Source organism: Carcharodon carcharias, chromosome 1 (genome assembly GCF_017639515.1).
Source record: "Carcharodon carcharias isolate sCarCar2 chromosome 1, sCarCar2.pri, whole genome shotgun sequence".
Classification (NCBI taxonomy): domain Eukaryota; kingdom Metazoa; phylum Chordata; class Chondrichthyes; order Lamniformes; family Lamnidae; genus Carcharodon; species Carcharodon carcharias.
In genome coordinates this window covers 113,681,939-113,704,548 of record NC_054467.1, presented here as the reverse complement: position 1 = coordinate 113,704,548, position 22,610 = coordinate 113,681,939, and the positions used below count along the sequence as shown (strand labels likewise).

Here is a 22,610-nt window from a genome sequence, read left to right as displayed (position 1 = left end):
CTAAGCCAGTGCCGCTTGATAGCATTGTTGACGACCCCTTCCATCACTTTACTGATGATCGAGAGTAGAATGATGGGATGGTAATTGGTTGGGTTGGATTTGTTCTGCTTTTTGTGTACAGGACATACCTGGGCAATTTTCCACACTGCTGGGGAGATGCCAGTGTTATAGCTGTACTGGAACAGCTTGGCTAGGGGCGAGGCAAGTTCTGGAACACAAGTCTTCAGTACTATTGCTTGAATATTGTCAGGGCCCATAGCCTTTGCAATATCTAGTGTCTTCAGCTGTTTCTTGATATCATGTGGAGTGAATTGATTTGGCTGAAGACTGGTATTGTGACGCTGGGGACCTCTGGAGGAGGCCAAGATGGGTCTTAGACTCAGCACTTCTGGCTGAAGATTGTCGTAAATGCTTCAGCCTTATCTTTTGCGCTGATGTGCTAGGCTCCCCCATCATTGAGGATGGGGATATTTGTGGAGCCTCCTCCTCCAGTGAGTTGTTTAATCGTCCACCACCATTCACAAGTGGATTTGAAAGGACTGCATGGCCAGCTCTGGCCCTTGCAAACTTCAAAATGCTAAGATACCGTGAAACCCTCAAAGTCACCCTTTGTTGATAATACAAAACACTCTTCACTATATCCTTGCTCAAACATTGTCTCAACCTACCATCTGCACTTCCAGAGCATGCTCAAAGGCCACCAGATATCACCATTTGGATTTATCATCACTGACCTTGGCGAGTGTTTAGGTGAGTGGATGCCATGCAGAATGTATGGCACAGCTTTGCATCCCTACCCTGTAATGACATTGACCACAGGCACATGACAGCAACATCTGCAATAAGTGGAGGGAGGGACCATGGTGTCACACCTGATGAACAATACAGCTCATGATAAAGGGGCATACACAAGAGATGTGAAATGGGTTTTATTTACATTGGTGGACTTTATATACATGTGGTTAACACCCGTATCACCATCGTGCTCCTAATATTTCTAAATATTCCTAACCCTACCGCTACGTCTTCGTGCATCCCCAATGTCCATAGCAGAGTTGGAGGCATCCTGCTGACTACATTGACCTGTTATCTGTGATGACCTTGGCGATGTCATCTGGTGGGCTGAGACTTGGAGGGCCTTGGCCTGCTTTGAATGTCCTATGGGGCAGGTGCACACTCCTCAGCCTGTAGAGCTGGAGGTGATGGGGTCACAGGAAGCGGGGACTGGGATCAGCTGATCACTCCTGGAATCACTTGGGTGGATGATCCCGGGGTGTCTGGCTGCAGATCCTCCTCCCTATGGGCGCCTGCGGACCCTGGCTGACTCCTTCAGAAGGGGCAGCTGGAATGAGGTAGAATTACCCCACTTCTCTCTTGCATAGCTAGTGATGGATGCCACCAATGCCTACATCGATGAAGTGCAGTTCCTGGTGCAGTGCAGGACCTAGGTCCTGGGCCAAGGTCTTCATGATGGCTGCCATCCTACCAGTGTTGAACTTGGTGCACACAGGCGCTATTGCCTCAGGAACCTGGCTTGTTGATGCCCTCAGGCACTTTCCACTTGTGCCTATGAAAGAAAGTAGAGATAATCAGTGCGTGGTAAGTGACTGAAAGATAGCACAATGGACCCACAGTATGGTTGTCTGAGGGGTGAGCTGGTGCAGGATCCTCATTTGGGTGTGCGCCACCGATCTCACCATCACCATACACACGGTCCCTGTCTTCTTCGGCCAGCATAATGGCACACTCCTCATCTTGGTTAGGGACTTGATTTCAGCCACTCCGCCCCTGGTCTGGGACCTATCCCTCCTATTGTGTGCTAGCTTGTCCTGCATAAAGACAAATGGAGAGAGTGTGAGCAGGAGACATGCCAAGGCAGAGGGTAAGGATGCCTGCTTTGTTTGCGTGGTTACTGGAGCTGTGCATGGGATGATGACGCAATCTACACAGGAGAGAGATAGAGAAGTGAAAGTGCATGTAAGAGAGCGAGTGGTGACGGGCCTTTAGTTGGCTGTGTGGGAGATCCCTGTGGACTATCATCCTGCTACGTCCTAATGGGCTTGTGAGTGTGTGAGTTGAGAGTGCTGCAATGTCTGACTTACCCTGCCGGAATGGATGAGATCATTCATCCTCTTCCTGCACTGGATTGCAGATGTTTTCTGCACTGTGTTTGCGTTGACCACTGCTGACACCACCTCATAAGCCGGAGTGGTGGCATTGGTTGGCCTCCTCTGGCCATTACTGGGGTAGAGGATATCCTGGCAGACCTTGACAGTGTCCAACAGGTGGCCCAATGAAGCATCACTAAATTTGGGAGCAGCAGAATTCTTGCATTTTGGAACCATGTCTTCCCTGGAGATGTCCTGGGCTGCTGACTTTGGAAAGGCTGTGTGTGGGTGCAGTTTAAATATGGCAGCGGGAGCTAAGAACCGCTGAGGCCACAGCTGGGAGAGAAAATCAAGGGGCGCCCGCCTGATACATCAAACATGTTGACGTTTCGAGTCCTCATGACCCTTCAGTCATGAGGACTCGAAACGTCAACTCTTTTCTTCTCTGCCAATGCTGCCAGACCTGCTGAGTTTTTCCAGGTAATTCTGTTTTTGTTTTGGATTTCCAGCATCCGCAGTTTTTTGTTTTTACATCAAACATGTTTCCTGTTGATGCATAATTAATGAGACAGGAAAGGGACCTTGCGCCCAGTGAGGAAAACGCCGCTTTTCCCACTCGACACTGCACTTAAAAGCATGGATGGAAAAACCCCACCCCTAGTTTTTGCCATATCAAATTATCCACAGAACTTAAGCCTTTCATGAAATTTCTTTATGCTTGGTACGAACACGTTTAAACTATATCTTATTCATCTCATTTTTATGTATATCACACTGTTAAATATATTTCACTGTTTGACCTGATACTTCTCCCAAGCTATTGCTAATTCTTTTCTTCCATGAGCTAATATGCAGTTCAATACTCTAATCTTTGACTCCGCATTTTCATTTATGACCATTATAAGTTGACCCTGTGCTTAATTTCCTGATCTATATTTCAACTAAGCAAAACACAGTATCTGAGTTTTTGAAACTGTGTGTGAAGAATCAATTAATTTGCTCAGGATAGAAAATTAAGGGGTCTGTAATTGCTTATGTCTGCTTTGTCATCCTTACTGAGTACAGGCACCACATTGGCCTGGCCTATTTTCTTTTAAAACGGTTTTGCGTCAGTGCCTATTAATTCCTTCACAATGATGGTCAAAATCTTACCAATCTCCTCCCAGCCTTTTCAGCATGCTGGGTCAAATACCAACAAGCTGTGAAGACTTATGTTATTATTTTACTGCTGTGGAACTGAAAGAATTTTCTTTATGTTTAGCTCAGTCGCATTTCTTATCTGGAATATTCATTCAATGAAAAAATTGAAAAAGTAGGCCCTTTTGTAAATTGTACCTGTCACAGTAAATCATTTAGTCAGAGGTTTGATGGCCAGAAACTGTGCAATGTTGAACTGTTTGTTTTTCACTGAAACTTTTAGAGTTTGATTGCAATGCTAAGTCCAAAACTAGACTGCTAGTGTTATTAGATTACCTTCTGCAGGAACTTAGCTAGCAGTGCTCTGTGGGGATCGAGGTGACTTGTCATATCAACCACATCTTTTTCACGATGTTTCTTCTCATATTCCTAAAATAATAGAATAAAAGAAAGCATGAGGTACAAAGTTAGGTTCATTTGCAAGTAGATTCCTAAATTAACAAATTTTGCTCCTGAATATTTAGTTGACTTATTTCATCCAATTTTTCCTTCTGTAGAGTGAAACTCCTGTGTATGAACCTGCCAGACTGACTGAGCTTATCAACTCACCATTATGCATAACCATGACAGAATGTTGGTGCACCAAAGCACTATAGCGAGTCACCAAATAAAGTATTCTTCATCCATTGAGTTGACATGTACAGGAATTTTAAGTGCACATGTTGCACTGGAAAACCTTGATATGGTTCACCTTATCATTTTACAGACTGTAACCTAGTTTCACAGATTCTCCAGTATGCTATTTGTATAAATCTCCTAGTTGAGGGGGTAGCTACAAATTTGAAACTTTTAAACTTCAAACATAGCTTGTAGTTACTGTAACAAAATTAGGGACCCTTGGGCCCTTTATTTTACGGTTTTTCTTGCTGACCAGCACACACTGTGATAAGGTTATTAACACATGCTTTTTCGCCCCCAAGCTGCATGGAACATACTTCACTAGCCGTTCTGCTAAAGACATCATTTTGTGGCGTGGATTTAACTTTTGAACAAAAGTTAAGAGTTTAATATGCTAACGTCTGTTAAAACACTGGTGTCAATTTGAAGTATAATGCACTTGATAGCTAGCTCAACAAAGCACCAATTATCTAAAAATCACAGATCATATAAAATATTTGGATAAATATCCTATGTGACTGGTGTGTACACATGGTTTAGAGCTGAAAGATGTGCAGGGTGAATATACTTTGTAGTCCCTTTGGTAGAAAGCTCTGCAGCAGGGCACTTACGGTTGTTTGCCTGTACTTAGCTCAGTCAGTTCATCTTGGGGTTAAAGAGTTAATGAAAGCTCATGATAATGTTTCATCTCATAAAATGTGAGCAACTATATTCATGATCATTTTTATATTGAGGGTAAGAACAAATTTGATATTTTGACTTTGAGGAATTTAGCAAAGTTTCTTATTACTGTAAAGATATTATTTGTATGCAATACTGCTAATTTACAGGTTTAATGTTAATAAATTCATCTGTTGGTTCATAACCTGAGCCACATTCAAAAAATGTATATTCACATGCTTATTGAAGATGAGGAGATTACGTTGCAGCACATGTTGTATTCTAGTAAAAGCAGGTTATGCAGTGACAAAAGCAAGCTGTTCAATCCCTGGGTCTCTCTATGTTTATTTCAATGCTGGGCAGGTAAAAGCACATTCTAGTTCTTAACGGACTCGAGATCCAGCAAGTCTATCATGCAGGATTGATTTGGTTCTCAAAGTCCCATGCCAGCCAAGCTAAAGCCTGACAGGTAGGATGATCCTAGCTGGAGATGCCATTTGAAACTTACCAGTTGCCTGTTAAGTGTGTGGTTTTAGTTGTTACATTTAATACATTAGGAACCTGTAAACATTTGATCTGCTAGTTTACATAAAACTTTCTGAATTTAAAGAAGTGTGATGTATCCCTATAACTAAGCTTACGGCATCCCTTACTGGGCAAACAGAAAAGACGGCTGCAGACTTTCAAGTGTATCAGTAAGTTAGCTATGAAAATTTTAGGAGCTCTTTTAAAAAAGGGGTAGTGAGGGCTGTGTTATTTTCAGAAGAAACATACGAAACTTGGCCACCTTCATCTGTTGCCTACTTGCTTTGTTTTGTTTGACGTGAAGGCACAGGCCTTCCTCGACCTGAGTAATCAATGCTACGTCAGTGTATTCCCATTAATTACTTGCAACACTTGATTAGAAGCTGGATTTCATTTCAATTTTATTAACTTTTTTTTAAATATTGCATCACTTGCAAGACTAGCATTTGTTACTCATCCCTATATGCCTTTTAACGGAGTGGCTTGCTAGGCCATTTCAGATGGCAGTTAAGAGCCAATCACAGTACTGTGGATCTGGGCTCATTTGTAGGCAAGGTAAGGATGGCAGATTTTCTTCCCGAAAAGACATTAGCGAACCAGATGTGTTTTTACAATAATCGATGGCATTTTCATGGTCACCATTACTGAAACTAGCTTTCAATTCCAGATTTTATTAATTGGATTTAAATTCCACTGGCTGCCTTAGTGGAATTTGAACCAGTGTCCCCCGAGCATTAGCCTGGTCCTCTGGATTACTTAGTCCAGTGACATCACTACCTGACCACACACTCCCCAATTATTGGGACGTGAAATGGACAGAACTCACTTTTATTAGTCATACAAAACCACAAGTTACTAGTTTAATTACTCCTAGGCAATTTACCAGAGTTTTCCAGCTAAGGTAGGTGGACAGCCTGCCTGAAAAGAATACTGGATTAGAAAGTCCTCACCTTAAAAATATCATTATGATCTGGGATGGTGAAAATATTTGTGACCAGTTCCACCAGCTCTCCACCCCTTCCTTGCAGTTTCCAAAATTCCAGAGGGAAGGGTATGGGAGCCTCTTGAATTCTCCAATCCTAAAGCTCTGGTCAGAAAAGGAGGCAGTGACATCACCTACCAGAAATCGCAACAGTTCTATCTCCTTTGGCCCCAACCGAATGCATGCCCACTTGCTTGCCAAGATAGTAGGAAAGTGACAAATGACATTTTGAGCAGGCATTTACCGCTCCCTCTATCCTCCGTTGAGTGAACATCTAGGAAATGTTGTCAATGGCACACGTCACCAGCTGTTTAATGCTAATAACTCCACCCCAGGATTTGGTCAATGTTCATTCAGGTTGTTGGGCAGAAATTAGACTGCATCTCAGTTTCCACGGTGCAGCTGCCAGCGAGGGATTTATAGGTTTCCACTTTTAGGAAGTGTTTTTTAATATTTAATCTTGAACATTTGAGTGACAATGGCAAGCTCTGTGCCTTAGTAGTCAACAACATAAGTGCTCTTTACCACAGCAAACTAATTAAAAGCTGATTTCTCGACCAATTAGGGTGGTGGGATTGGATGACGAAGATTAGACGAAGGATTTCTAAGTTAGCCCATGACATGCTTCAGAGAAGCTAACCAGGACTTGGACTTATCAGATTACATCACCCACAGGAATGGTTAGGACACTTTGGTAGGCTGATCTCCAGGTCTCCTGCTCTTACCTGGAACTGCAGCTGAGGGGTTGCGGTGATGTGAGCTTTCCTCTGGATAGGAAGAAGAGGACAACTTCTTCAACTGAGAAGACATGGATGGAAGTAGCTGAGGATCAAAGAACTCAGGAGAGCATGCATGACAGGTGAGTGGGGAAACAATGTCAAGTGCCAGCCCCACACTCTGGTTGCACACCATTCTCCTGCCCAGCACGTTTCAGAACAACACACCTTGCAGCTCCAGTCATTCCCCTCTTTGTGCAGGGACCTCACACTCCCATCTGAGCTGTCCACAATAACAGCCTTTGCCCTCTCACAGTGACTATATACCAAAGTTGTCCTTTAATCCTCTGAACACAAGCCATTCCTAATACTGCCACCTCCCTGCTTTCTTGCTTTGCAAGAGAAGAGATCAACTTGGCAAGGGTTAAGAGATGTGGGAGGTGGGGTGGGGGGAGGAGGGTGGATTGGAGCTTCAATGACAGACACCTTGTCCAGCACTAGCAATGTGTGTCAACCTGGTTCACTGGGAAGGAGGAAGAGTGCAGCTGAAGGTAGGTGAAGTTCCTTCCAAGCATTTGAAAATCACCTGTCATGCAGGGATAGCACTCTCTGACACACTAACAGAGGAAGTGCTTGCAAGGCAGCCTCTCAGTTTATCCATTTCTGTAACTATTCAGTGTGAATGATCAAAGCCTTCACAGTTTGTCAGTTACACTGCAACAGTCCCTCCTGTTGTGCTCTCACCTTCTCCTCACTAGTGGGTTGGAGACACAGCCTGAGACTGCTCTCCTATTGGGAAAGAAGGCTCCTCTCAGATAGTCCCTCTTAACTGCCTCCACAATGAGTTCAATTGCCATCCCTCCACAGCTGTGGGGATTCCAGACTTTTCCATCAATCCGCCTCGGGAAAGATGGAAGGAGGTGGGAACATGTTGAGATAATTGTCCAATGGTGTTATTTCTAGTTTTCTCAGCCCCCAACCCAACTCCCAATCTGCCTTAAAGAGCCTAGGAAAATTTCCCCCATTAATTCTGGGTAGCTACTCACTATTAGGAATCATTATTGTATATAGGATGCTTGTAAAGAACAAACCTGTGCAACACCATAGATCATACCTGGAAAATCTTCTCAGAAATCTCACGATCCAGAATCGGTACTTGTTTATAATTATGGAACTCTGCCACCTCTTCATTTCGGAGTTGCAGAAATCGGAATCTCTTGGACTTATTAAAATCTTCTTCTGAAACAAAGTTAAATTCTTCTTGCAGCTGCTCAAGCCTGAAGAAATCGTTGTCCTGAGCCTCAGCACCTGTCGTACTCTGCAAAAACAGCTTTGTTTGAAAATGCGCTCAGAGACTTGATGGGCTGAATGGCCTCCTTCTGTATATGATTTTATAGTTCCCTTAGGATAAAGGAATGCTCTACAATGCTTCACCAACAAAGAAAACAGAACCAAAAGCAGGAATTGGAGAAATTTGGAGTAGTAGCTCTCAATTGGTTAAATAAATAGATTTTGAGGTTTTTAAACAGGTAAAGAGAGAAGTGGAAATATTAGGAGTCTAAGAATGGAATTCCCAGGGTAAGACTGACAAAACCAACAGCTTCACTAGTAGAAGATGTGCAAGCAGGGAGGGCTTTGTAATGAAGGCTGGAATAAGAGAAACAAAGCATTTGAAAGGGCATTTAAGTTTGGGAGAGATTGCAAAGCTGGAATGAGATAAAATCATGAAGGGGTTTAGGGGACAGAGTTTTGAATTTAATGTATTGTAGCCAATGTAGATCATCAAGGCAAGGATGGGGATTATGATGAGTATGTTTACTACAGGTCATGGAAGGTAAAGTACGGAGACCAAAGAGTAGCCAGGGCTGGAGAACACAGAAGCATATTTAAATGTTTCTTTTGTCTGTGACATCTTTTGATTATCTGCTCCTATCACTGCTTGCTTGTCCCTACAACCACACCACCCCCACCCCCACCCCCCACTTCTCTCCCCCCATCCCACCACCACCCCCGCCTCCCCACCTTAAACCAGCTTATATTTCGCCCCTCTCCTTAAATTCACTCAGTTCTGTGGAAAGGTCATGAGGACTCGAAACGTCAACTCTTTTCTTCTCCACCGATGCTGCCAGACCTGCTGAGTTTTGCCAGGTAATTCTGTTTTTGTTTTAAATGTTTCTAGGCTGGAGCTGAGTTAGGGGTAAAGGCAGGCAATGCTACATAATTACAAGTAAATGGTTTTGGTAATGGGTAGAATGTTGGGTTTACAGCTCAGTTCAAGGTCACAGCAATGCCAAGACCGCAAATTTGTTCAGCCAATGAGAATGGTCAGATCAGAGATGGTGTCTGTGGAAAGGAAGGAGTACCTTCAGTGTTGCTGATGTTGAGTTGGAGAAAGTTGTGACTCATCCAAGACTCGATATCAGGCAAGTACCATGACAAGGTAGTTGGGTGTGGAGAGGTAGACCTGGGCCTCATTAGTGTATATTTTAAAACTGATCTCGTACCTCCCAATGATGTTCCTGAGAGACGCATGTAAATACAGAAGAAGAGGCCAAGGGCAGATTCTTTGGGAACTCTTCAGTGAGTAGTATAGGGGAAGGAAGAGAAGCCATTGCTGAAAGTGCACATTTGATAGTTAGGAACAGAACAATGCAAGAGCAGTCTCATGGTGATGAATGGAAGAGGTGTTGGAGGGTGCAGATGTAATTATTTACATGGAATATTGCTGAGAGGTCAAGAAGGGAGAATGCACAATGGCCAAAATTATAAAGTTATTTGCAAATTTTGGTGCTGTTAAGAAAGATTGGAAATGAATTGGAAGGATTTGAATAGAGTGTTCCAAAACATCGGTATAGAGCTGGGAGATGGTGACATGTTCAAGGATGTTGAAAAAGAAAAGCAAATTGGAGATTGTGTGATGGTTGTTTGGACAGATGGATTGAGGCTGGATATTTGGAGGAGATAGGGTGATAATGTTGACTTTGGAGCGAGAGGGATAGAGTCTGAATAAAGGGAACCATCAAAGTGTGGACTAGCATGAATGCCAGAAAGTGGAGATGAGTGATCAGAAGTTAAGTGAGGAACGGGTCAAGGGATTAGGAGGTGAGCTTCCTGGATAAGATGAATCCTGATAGGATTGGGGGAATACTGGTGAGAAATTTCAAAAAGGTGGAGGTTCTTGGTTGAAGTGGTGAGTTACTGGGGGGAAATTGGGGGTGGGGAGAAGCTGAAAGGGAACTGCATTATTTGTGTTAGCCTTGGAGACAAGGAAATCCCTGAAATCCTGATATTTAATGTTTGGAATGAGCATGGAGAAGAAGCAGAAGGAAATTGAAGTTTAAGGAGGTAATTGGTTATAGAATGACGAAACCTGAAGTTGCCCTCACCACCATGGTTATCTTGAAGTAATAGGCAGTATTGACAGAGGATGACCAGATTGACTGTGTGCCCAATATGCTTGAATTTATGCTGTTTTGAATTCAGAAAGGTAAGAGGAGGGCTTTACCAAGGAAGTGGCATGGATGGGATAGAATGATTTGCTGGGAACAAGAGTATTAAAGACAGCAGACCTGGGGGCCACAGGTAAGAGAGCAAGGAATTTGAGAGTGAGTTTATGAGGAAGTTAGGAGAGAAAGTAAATACAAAAGGAACACGTGATTTACATTTCAACAAACCAGTATTGAATAAAAAAAAACACTGCAAATACTAGAAATATGAAATAGTCATTTGGTAGTTCAAAGCTTGAGAATTGCTGAAAAAAGAGGCATTTAGTCAAAGCTTCTCATCTTCCACTCATCAGGACAGTTTGCAAGAATAAAATTTAAGGGAAAATAAATTTATTCTGTATGAATACACAGTGCTAATTGGTTGACAAGTGGACTCTGATTGGTAGAGGTGTTGTCATGGAGGATGTGCCAGTTGATGGTGACTGACAGTTAACTGCCAGGCATTGTTTGAAATTTAAACTGGCAGCTTGCCTCTGATTGGCCAAGGCATTGCCTTGAGTAATGAACCAGTGAATGGCTGCCACTTATGTTTTTTTTTAGCTGAAACAGGTGCATAGAACATAGGACATAGAAGTCACTGGTTCAATAATGGTTACAGGTGGAACATCCATTTTGTTGGGGTATCTCTCTTCTTAAATCATAGAATCATAGAGATCTACAGCACAGAAAAAGGCCCTTTGGCCCATCGGGTCTGCGCCGGTCAAACAAGTACCTAACTATTCTAATCCCATTTTCCAGCACTAGTCCCATAGCCTTGTATGCCATGGCAATGCAAGTGCACATCCAAATACTTCTTAAATGTTATGAGGGTTTCTGGCTCTACCACTCTTTCAGGCAGTGAGTTCCAGATTCCTACCACCCTCTGGATGAAAAAATTCTTCCTCACATCCCCTCTAAACCTCCTGCCCCTTACCTTAAATCTATGCCCCGTGGTTATTGATCCCTCCACCAAGGACAAAAGTTCCTTCCTGTCTACCCTATCTATGACCCTCATAATTTTATACACCTATGTGTACATGTTCTTCCTGTCTGCAAAGAACAGGGCTCTTTGTATTAATATGTGTAGCTTCCAGAATATGCAAATGCGTTACACTACTAACCCGACTGACAGTCTTAAATTGATTGTCAGTGTAATTCTTAGCACACTGATCACACTTAGCACACTGATCACACCAATCGCGGAATCACATCTAATGTTGGAGTCTGTGTTTTGTGTTTTACAAGCACAGACTAGTTGGGCACGGACTGTACCTTGCCCGTTGCAAACAACAGAATGGACATGCTGTTTGATATGATCTGCCAGTCATATTAAACAGTATCTTCAGGTGCTAAGAATTACGCTGACAACCAATTTAAGATTGCCAGTCAGGCTCACGGTGTGGCGCATTTGCATGTACTGGCAGCTACATAAATTAATACAGAGGGCCCTGTTCTTTGCAGACAGAAAGAACATGTACATACTGTTTCAGCTAAATTAAAGAAGTGACAGCCATTCTCTGGTTCATTCCTCAGGGCAATGCCTTGACTAATCAGAGTCGAGCTGCCTGGGTTTAAATTTCAAACAATGTTTGGCAGTTAACTGTTAATCACCATCAACTGGTGCATTCTCCATGGCAACCAGAGTCCACTTGCCAATCAATCAGCACTCTCTCCTCATACAGTACAAATATGTTGTTTTCCCTTATGCCGTATTCTTGCGAATTGTCCTGTTGAGTGTAAGATGAAAAGCTTCCATAAAATGTCCCTTTTTTTTGGCAATACTCAAATATGAAATAAAAGGAGTAAAGCTAAAAATATGCAGGAGGTCAGTCAAAATCTCTAACAGGTTAACATGTTGGGTGTGTAACATTCATCAAAACCGACAAATTTCAATTGGCTGTGTCTGTCACCTGGGGATCTGTACTCCACAGGCAGTGTTTGAAATTAAGTTGAGTGTATTTCTTCCAGCAGCAGCCTTACTTCAACATTGTGAATGATTAAAAAATATAGAAAAACAAACTTTAAATCAGTGTGCCATTAAATGGTAGGACAAGGATTCACACTTGAGATCCTCCACATGTTTAGTTCCTGCTGTCAGCCTCCTGTCAACCAAGGGCTTGAGGGAGGTATTTGATACTGTTACCAATTTTGAACTTTTTAGATTGTCAAAGTTTGTCATTAGCAAGTTCATACTGTCTGTCCTTCATTAACTCTGGCATTTCTTGTTCATTCTTGTTCAAAGCTGAATTGCCGATTCACCTAGATTTTACCCACAAAGTAGAGCCTCCCTGTCATGGCAAAAATGGTGGAAGAGGCCTGAATCCAGAAGTCTCGTCCCCGAACACAGTAACTACCATTTTCATGAAGGCAGGAATGGGCCTAGGTTAAGATTTGTGCATGCATGTTTTACGGAGGCAGCTGCCCACAAAAATCAGCAACTGCCTCCAGTTACGTGATTTTGGGGTGAGAGTTGTCTGAAAACCGATGTGCACAGATTAGACCTGGTAGGAGCAAGTCTGTACTTTGTGGGTTTGTTTGGATAGCCAGGGTACCCTTGTGGAGAGGTAATTTAAAACTCCTGCTCTTTAACTCTTTGAAAAAACTGTCTGGAGTATTAAAAAATTGATCGCTTGCTATTTCACTCTGTCTGTTGACATACGCCTTAAGGTTACCATTACCAGATTAGTGCTGCATGACTGATTTCACAATCATCCATTATCACAGTAAGGTACCTGCATGTCACAGTTTGAGTAACAACTCCAAGTGGTTATGGACTCTTAAAAGTGGAACTTCAAAGCTTGGGTAACTAGTGAGAATTTAATCCCGTTAAAACTATTTGCACTTGATGGTTAAAATAATAGGTCAGTTGTAATTTTGCACATATTGAACCAGATGGAAAACTGGTTGCAACCTCGTCGCAGCATTTTCAGAAGCCCCAATGGGATTGTATGGCAATCAGACAGTTAGCTCCCTGCCATCGGGACTTCTGTGCCTTTAAAGATGCCCGCTCTCCAACTGGCTAGCATCTCTTTAGTCCCGGCAGCGCCAATGGGAGATCACCAGGGCCACTCTCAGTAGCCCTGGTGGGGAGAAGGCAGAGGGGTTCCGTTGTGAGCGCAGGGTGAGATTTGTCAGTGGGGGGTGGCCCTTGCCTCTGTGGCACACAGGGTACCCGATGGGTCTTTTGGTGACTATCTTATATTGGTGGGCTCTAGTTATGCTCTTCCCCACAAGAGGAAATAATCTCTCTTTATCCACTCTATCAAAATCTTTCAGGATTTTAAAGACCTTTATCAGGTTACCACTTAGCCTATTTTTTTTCAAGAGCAAAGAGACCCAGCCTGTCAATCCTTTTCTGATAAGTGTACTCATGCATTTCTGGTATCATCCTTGTGAATCTTCTCTGCCCTGTCTCCACTGCCTCTATATCCTTTTTATAATATGGTGAGCAGAACTGCACAGAGTTCTTCTAAGTGTGGTCTTACCAAAGTTTGTTCAAGATTAACATAACTTTGCTGCTTTTTAGTTCTATAATCATAGACAGAAAGATATCCCACTCCATGAATGTGCAGTTAGTTTTTGATTACAGGTAAAACATCCCGCAAGTTGCTACCAGTTAAGCTGGCATGATTCTGTCATCTTATGCCAATACATAATGCCACTATTATTTCAAGGACTCAGAAGATTGAATGGATGGCTGCTGGGGTGGTGGTGGGGGTGGCAGCAGCGGTGGGGGGTTGGGGGGACACCAAAACTATTCACTATAATTATGGCTGTTTATCTCACTGACCAAGACACAGGTATCAAGGCTCAAATACAGCACACCAAGAGCATCCTTAGCAGGCTCAGGTACTTGGACCAGAAGAAGTGTTACAGTACAACTCAATCAAAATGTCCAAAATTATTGCTGTCTGATGAATCAAACTGCTTTCAAATAGGCAGGAAATGATTCAGAGGTGCTGCCAGGCCTGCATCAGAGTTGAACTTGACCCATGTCCAGAAGTCAGTTCCTTTACATGCTTTAATGGTGTCCCAGCACATCAATTCCTGGGAATGCCACAGGGTTCTGAGTATCAGGCAACAGCCACAATGAAAGGGCTGCTGAAGCACCATTTCCAATGAGTGCCCAGTGATTGGAATGCTACTTAAATACTACAGACAAGTTTTGGGAAGGCCTCTCATTAAAATGATTTCTGGGACCTCAACGAGTTCTGTGCACATCCTAAGAAGATGCTTCTATTGTACTGAAGTGTGCATTGAGGTGGATGAAGCACATCAGGCATGGAGTAGCCTCAGGATTCTGTGCTCAATAATGTAGAGAGGTGCCACCTGATCTTCACCAACATCTCAGGCACAAGTCACTGTATTAACAATCCAAAAATGTAGGCCACCTAGAGCCCAGACCATAAATTACCCTTTGTATGTATTCTTGGCCTGTTTGGCTTGGAGCAACATAGGATGTTGGTTTTAACTAGTAAGTTGTTTGAAAAATTAAGCCTTTCGAACAAGCAAAGACTATTCCTATCATTTATTCATTAAAATGTTATATGTTGGGCAGCTGCAATTTGGAGAGATGAGACCATGGTAAATATTTGTACCAGTCACCAAGGTTCATCATGCATTTGAGATACAATATTTTCCTTGATTTACCCAACATAACTTACCATTATTAATTGCATCAGAGTTGCGTTGCTGGGGTCATTTGGATCAAGCCTGGACTCTGCTACCCACTTAGCCAGTTTCTTCATATCTGTTAATCCAGATGCTCCAATAGATGATATGGCATCCATGTGTTTTAAGGTGCTAAAATAAAAAGAAATGCACAAAAATGCTAAGATCTTATTAGCAAGCAGTTCTTCAAAACAGCAGCTAGCGAACAAAAGCAATGCAGACACAATGTATATTTCTTGGATTTGAGATTTTCGTGTAAATGTGGCAAGAATTCAAAGAAAACATGATAACTGCCCAGGGAAATCATATTTGACTATATTTTGTTTAAATCAACACTGCATTTTTTGTTTCCTAGGATTACTTTTGCTTCCTAACAAAATGATCATATATCGAACAGTATGACTACCAATCACCTGATCCATCCACTGCAATCAATTGTCACTCTATCTGCATCTCAAGATTGCGAGTTTAAAGCAGAGAACACCATCTAATCAGTGTTAGGAAAACAGTGATATAACCAGATGAAAGAAAGTTAAAGTACATTTCAATTTGTCTAGTTTCAAATGACTAAAGCAGGGGAAATGAATACAGATCTAAAACTAATCTTTTAAAACCAATAAGCCAGTGGACTGGAATATTGAGGATTAATATCTAATTTCATGCAACATTTCTATATCATACAACCGTATTAACACAATAATGTAAGACATTTTGATATTTTGTGTACTTTCATTTGCTGTAAGGCATTTTAAATATGTCTTGTATTTCTGTTTGTGAGTAAAATGTTGTGTCGTTGTAGCGTGGACCAGCCTGCAGAGCTCAACACCGGCTGGTAGGAACGTGGGGTGTGGAGGACACCAGGACAAAGGGAGAAGAATTCTGACTGAAGACATCATTGCTGAAGTTCCTATTGAACTTTTTTTAAAAATAAAGACATTTTCAACTAAACAGGGACACACCCCCACAGACATGTCACCCATGACCCTTACTCAGTAAGTGACCAATTTTGGCACATTTTACATTGGAAAGATTCATTTATTCCCCATGAGACAGTATTAGCCTTAACTGACTTTAGATGCAGTAAAATATATATTTTAGAAAAAAGCAATTAGCTGGATAAGCTTCCAGTGTTTTAAATTCTATCACCTGATCAATGTTTCGAGAATCTTAACTAAACATTAACAAACCACTACAACTTGCATAACTGAAGGGTTGATTCAGCTACTGGAGTGAAAAATCACACAACAGCCTAGATTCTGCAGTGTACTGACTGTGAAACTCTCAGTGTTCTCCATTATTACTCCTCTGAAACTGACAGCAATTTCTGGACTCCACACTTGTGTAGTTAAATGTGGAAATCCAGAGGCTGCTGTCAGTGATTCTACGCTTCTCCATAGGGTGCGCTGTTGAATTCCTTGCAAACTGCAATTAATTAGAAATCAATGAACTGCAAGAACTTGCCCTTTTAACTATTAGTCTTTCCGCATAAATCCCTAGAAAGATTACAATTTGAATGCAGACGTAATTGGGTTTTCAAGAATGTACTAAGTTCATAATTACTGCAGAAAAGCTTTTCTGGCTCTGAAAAAATATTTTTATATTTGGGGATATGATCAGCAAATGATAAAAATGCCGCATATTTTTAATTTTTTTTAAGTGTTTGTTTAATCCCATGTGTATGTCCCAATTGTTTATTTTGCTCGCTGTAAAGTTTCCTTAAATGTGAAGGATAATCAGATTATTTTACTTCCTATATAAAAACAAAAAAACTGCGGATGCTGGAAATCCAAAACTAAAACAGAATTACCTGGAAAAACTCAGCAGGTCTGGCAGCATCGGCGGAGAAGAAAAGAGTTGACGTTTCGAGTCCTCATGACCCTTCGACAGAACTTGAGTTCGAGTCCAGGAAAGAGCTGAAATATAAGCTGGTTTAAGGTGTGTGTGTGGGGGGCGGAGAGATAGAGAGACAGAGAGGTGGAGGGGGTTGGTGTGGTTGTAGCGACAAACAAGCAGTGATAGAAGCAGATCATCAAAAGATGTCAACAACAATAGTACAATAGAACACATAGGTGTTAAAGTTAAAGTTGGTGATATTATCTAAACGAATGTGCTAATTAAGAATGGATGGTAGGGCACTCAAGGTATAGCTCTAGTGGGTTTTTTTTTATTTTATATAATGGAAATAGGTGGGAAAAGGAAAATCTTTATAATTTATTGGGAAAAAAAGAAGGGGGAAACAGAAAGGGGGTGGGGATGGGGGAGGGGACTCACGACCTAAAGTTGTTGAATTCAATATTCAGTCCGGAAGGCTGTAAAGTCCCTAGTCGGAAGATGAGGTGTTGTTCCTCCAGTTTGCGTTGGGCTTCACTGGAACAATGCAGCAAGCCAAGGACAGACATGTGGGCAAGAGAGCAGGGTGGAGTGTTAAAATGGCAAGCGACAGGGAGGTTTGGGTCATTCTTGCGGACAGACCGCAGGTGTTCTGCAAAGCGGTCGCCCAGTTTACGTTTGGTCTCTCCAATGTAGAGGAGACCACATTGGGAGCAACGAATGCAGTAGACTAAGTTGGGGGAAATGCAAGTGAAATGCTGCTTCACTTGAAAGGAGTGTTTGGGTCCTTGGACGGTGAGGAGAGAGGAAGTGAAGGGGCAGGTGTTGCATCTTTTGCGTGGGCAAGGGGTTGTGCCATAGGAGGGGGTTGAGGAGTAGGGGGTGATGGAGGAGTGGACCAGGGTGTCCCGGAGGGAGCGATCCCTACGGAATGCCGATAAGGGGGGTGAAGGGAAGATGTGTTTGGTAGTGGCATCATGCTGGAGTTGGCGGAAATGGCGGAGGATGATCCTTTGAATGCGGAGGCTGGTGGGGTGATAAGTGAGGACAAGGGGGACCCTATCATGTTTCTGGTAGGGAGGAGAAGGAGTGAGGGCGGATGCGCGGGAGATGGGCCGGACACGGTTGAGGGCCCTGTCAACGACCGTGGGTGGTAAACCTCGGTTAAGGAAGAAGGAGGACATGTCAGAGGAACTGTTTTTGAATGTAGCATCATCGGAACAGATGCGACGGAGGCGAAGGAACTGAGAGAATGGGATGGAGTCCTTACAGGAAGTGGGGTGTGAGGAGCTGTAGTCGAGATAGCTGTGGGTGTCGGTGGGTTTGTAATGGATATTGGTGGACAGTCTATCACCAGAGATTGAGACAGAGAGGTCAAGGAAGGGAAGGGAAGTGTCAGAGATGGACCACGTGAAAATGATGGAGGGGTGGAGATTGGAAGCAAAATTAATAAATTTTTCCAAGTCCTGACGAGAGCATGAAGCAGCACCAAAGTAATCATCGATGTACCGGAGAAAGAGTTGTGGAAGGGGGCCGGAGTAGGGCTGCAACAAGGAATGTTCCACATACCCCATAAAGAGACAGGCATAGCTGGGGCCTGTCTCTTTATGGGGTATGTGGAACATTCCTTGTTGCAGTCCTACTCCGGCCCCCTTCCACAACTCTTTCTCCGGTACATCGATGATTACTTTGGTGCTGCTTCATGCTCTCGTCAGGACTTGGAAAAATTTATTAATTTTGCTTCCAATCTCCACCCCTCCATCATTTTCACGTGGTCCATCTCTGACACTTCCCTTCCCTTCCTTGACCTCTCTGTCTCAATCTCTGGTGATAGACTGTCCACCAATATCCATTACAAACCCACCGACACCCACAGCTATCTCGACTACAGCTCCTCACACCCCACTTCCTGTAAGGACTCCATCCCATTCTCTCAGTTCCTTCGCCTCCGTCGCATCTGTTCCGATGATGCTACATTCAAAAACAGTTCCTCTGACATGTCCTCCTTCTTCCTTAACCGAGGTTTTCCACCCACGGTCGTTGACAGGGCCCTCAACCGTGTCCGGCCCATCTCCCGCGCATCCGCCCTCACTCCTTCTCCTCCCTCCCAGAAACATGATAGGGTCCCCCTTGTCCTCACTTATCACCCCACCAGCCTCCGCATTCAAAGGATCATCCTCCGCCATTTCCGCCAACTCCCGCATGATGCCACTACCAAACACATCTTCCCTTCACCCCCCTTATCGGCATTCCGTAGGGATCGCTCCCTCCGGGACACCCTGGTCCACTCCTCCATCACCCCCTACTCCTCAACCCCCTCCTATGGCACAACCCCTTGCCCACGCAAAAGATGCAACACCTGCCCCTTCACTTCCTCTCTCCTCACCGTCCAAGGACCCAAACACTCCTTTCAAGTGAAGCAGCATTTCACTTGCATTTCCCCCAACTTAGTCTACTGCATTCGTTGCTCCCAATGTGGTCTCCTCTACATTGGAGAGACCAAACGTAAACTGGGCGACCGCTTTGCAGAACACCTGCGGTCTGTCCGCAAGAATGACCCAAACCTCCCTGTCGCTTGCCATTTTAACACTCCACTCTGCTCTCTTGCCCACATGTCTGTCCTTGGCTTGCTGCATTGTTCCAGTGAAGCCCAACGCAAACTGGAGGAACAACACCTCATCTTCCGACTAGGGACTTTACAGCCTTCCGGACTGAATATTGAATTCAACAACTTTAGGTCGTGAGTCCCCTCCCCCATCCCCACCCCCTTTCTGTTTCCCCCTTCTTTTTTTTCCCAATAAATTATAAAGATTTTCCTTTTCCCACCTATTTCCATTATATAAAATAAAAAAAAACCCACTAGAGCTATACCTTGAGTGCCCTACCATCCATTCTTAATTAGCACATTCGTTTAGATAATATCACCAACTTTAACTTTAACACCTATGTGTTCTATTGTACTATTGTTGTTGACATCTTTTGATGATCTGCTTCTATCACTGCTTGTTTGTCGCTACAACCACACCAACCCCCTCCACCTCTCTGTCTCTCTATCTCTCCGCCCCCCACACACACACCTTAAACCAGCTTATATTTCAGCTCTTTCCTGGACTCGAACTCAAGTTCTGTCGAAGGGTCATGAGGACTCGAAACGTCAACTCTTTTCTTCTCCGCCGATGCTGCCAGACCTGCTGAGTTTTTCCAGGTAATTCTGTTTTTATTTTACTTCCTAGATGGCTGCAGTGAGAATGTTTCAATTTGATTGGCTGCTTACCCTGCTTGATGACATCACTGCTCCTGGACCCCTGGAGATTCCTTTGATTTGGTGCTTGATTCAAAATAATATTGGGAAAGGGAAAATCCAAGCCACAGATATCACTAGATTTTTGTGAGCAGTTTTCTTTGAGGTCAGTAGCAAGTACTGTCACTTTGCAAAATTCTGGCAACATTTCAAAGTTGAATGATTTACCTTTGAATCCCAATGTTTTGCTGAAACATTGGAGGTACCAATGGCACACCGTCCTCTCTGACAGCCCAGGAGACATTACAAGCTAACTTGCCGGAGGTCAACAAGGTCAACTGATTACTTCCATCAGCTTCAAAAGAAAACGGCACACCTAGCAGTAAAATATATCACAGAATTACTTCTCCTAAAACTGACTGACGATGCTACAACAGTTATCGGATTAAGATTACTGAGTAACTTTACAACAGAAACAACAAGTGCAACAATCACTGTTATTTTAGCTGTTAGCTATTAAAGTATCAAACACAAACAATCAAAAGCTTAAAAAGAATAGGGATGGGGATAACATTGGATGGAATATACTAAATGCTAAAGTAGATACCAAGGGGGCAAAGAAGACACCCGGGGCAAATATAGCAAAGGATGCTAAGAATAATCATTAAATATTTCTTATTATTTCAGTATACCAGTTGGGACATATAAATTACAAAGCAAAAGTACTTGAAGGATTATTTTCTATAAATATCCACCAAGTTAGAAAATACTGACTCAACAATGAATTATTATGCTGACGAATATTCCACAGAATGTTGAGAACAATGTAAAGGATGGATTTGATAAAATAAAGGGACTGATGACCAAAAAATCTTCTAGAACTAACTGTTCTGGAACTGGAACTACATCCTAGTTGCTAAAGGAGACAAGAAACAAAATTCCCAGCTAAAGTTAATATAAAAAGAACTATTAGACATTAGAAAGGTCAAAACAGGAAACATGTAAACATAGTACTTGGATTTAACAGAAGGTGCAACAAATATTACCCTTGCAACTATAGTTTTTGATATGCTAATGCATCTAATGTAAATCACTTGAGGAAGCAGAAGGGAATGAGTGTACGATAATAGCTTCATAAGATACAGCCACCGTGGATCCTGGTGGGCAAACCTCCTTGATCTCTGAGGATTTAACAAATAAGGCTACTCTTTATGATAGAAAAGTTTAACTGCATGATAATGTTACAACGTGCTTCTACCCTGAATAAAGCAGTTGAGAATTTACCCTCAGTGAATGGCAGGAAATAGCAGCAAGCCTTTAAAGTCTGCAGCTACAATCTGAAAGGGGAAATTTCACTGTTGCTGGGTAGACAATTTGAAAGGCACAGCCAGCAATGCAGAACACTTCTCTTATTAACATGCTACTTTGGAGGATCTTCTGCAAAAAACACTACCCTATTTCGACCCTAGTGTCTCTAAGATCTCTTTTTACAAATCTATTAGCGTAAGGAAGGTAATAAACAAGGAACAATTGTCAGAAAGATTTTCAGCATCAAATACCCAAAAATGATGATAAATAGCCCATTTTATAACTCAGCATTAGATTCAGGAAATGTCGCAGTTTTGGATGTTTTTGTTCATCAATCATATTGTAAAAGACAACTGATTCAGATAAATTAATTAAAACATTCTGCTTTTCCATAGCTGATAATCTGATCATTTTCAATCTAATTGTGGGAAAAAAACACCCATATGATCAGCGATGTTTTCATTGAATAAAATTACTGAAGTTACGTAAGCTTTGTGCTTGAAACCTACCACTTCCAACGCCCTCATGGTCAAACATTACACGCTGATCGCTACTAAATTCTATTTCATCAATTGGGGCACTCCCTGTGAGGATGCTGGTTTCTGGGATGGGAACAAAGACTTCTATCTTTGTGGTGCTAATTCCCACGGTTTCACATATCTAAAGACGAGAGAAGAAAAAAAAACACATGAGCACAATAACTTTTGTACAAACAAGTTGATTCTTGGCATAGCTATTATTTTGTTGTAGGTGGGGATTTTTTGCCCCAAGGTGTTCCAACACATTGGTTGAGCTTTTAGATGTTTCTCTTTCATCTACTGGGCCACAATACGTTTGTCCAGCCATATAATTTCATAAGCAATTTACAATCTAAAATTGACCAGTGAACATCTGATCATGAAAGAAACCAATTAGGTAGTTTTAGCTAGGTGTTAACTCTTGACCTTCCACCTCTTATTTATGCAGCTCATTCTTTCCAATCAAATTACACACATTCTACCAATTCTTTATGGATAGTACCAATTATTTTAGTTAACACGTGGGCATGGAAGAAAGCTCTTTTAAAACAATGATTTGATGCATTATAATCAGGTCATTTTTTTTAGTGAAAAATACATTTATATAATGGGGAATGGGAGACTAGGAGGAACATCATAATTCTTTCAATCAACAATGTGGAAGACTGCATTTACAGCGTTTATTTGTAGGAGTCGATTTTGACAGCATGTTGCTACATGTTGAGAATCACAATAGATAGTAATTAACTGC

At 42.4% G+C, this 22,610-nt stretch overlaps 1 protein-coding gene across 2 annotated transcripts in view; it reads right to left on the bottom strand.

Annotated features, from left to right (window-relative positions):
* Positions 1–22,610, bottom strand: part of cc2d2a (coiled-coil and C2 domain containing 2A) — a 204,005-nt gene that overhangs the window by 70,763 nt on the left and 110,632 nt on the right. For both annotated transcript variants that reach the window (XM_041185821.1, XM_041185830.1), the window contains exons 20-24: positions 21,851–22,001; positions 20,262–20,409; positions 14,956–15,094; positions 7,921–8,124; positions 3,582–3,674 (exon numbers count right to left, since the gene is read on the bottom strand). In XM_041185821.1, the coding sequence (XP_041041755.1) occupies positions 3,582–3,674; positions 7,921–8,124; positions 14,956–15,094; positions 20,262–20,409; positions 21,851–22,001 (735 nt within the window). The remainder of the gene's footprint in view (positions 1–3,581; positions 3,675–7,920; positions 8,125–14,955; positions 15,095–20,261; positions 20,410–21,850; positions 22,002–22,610) is intronic.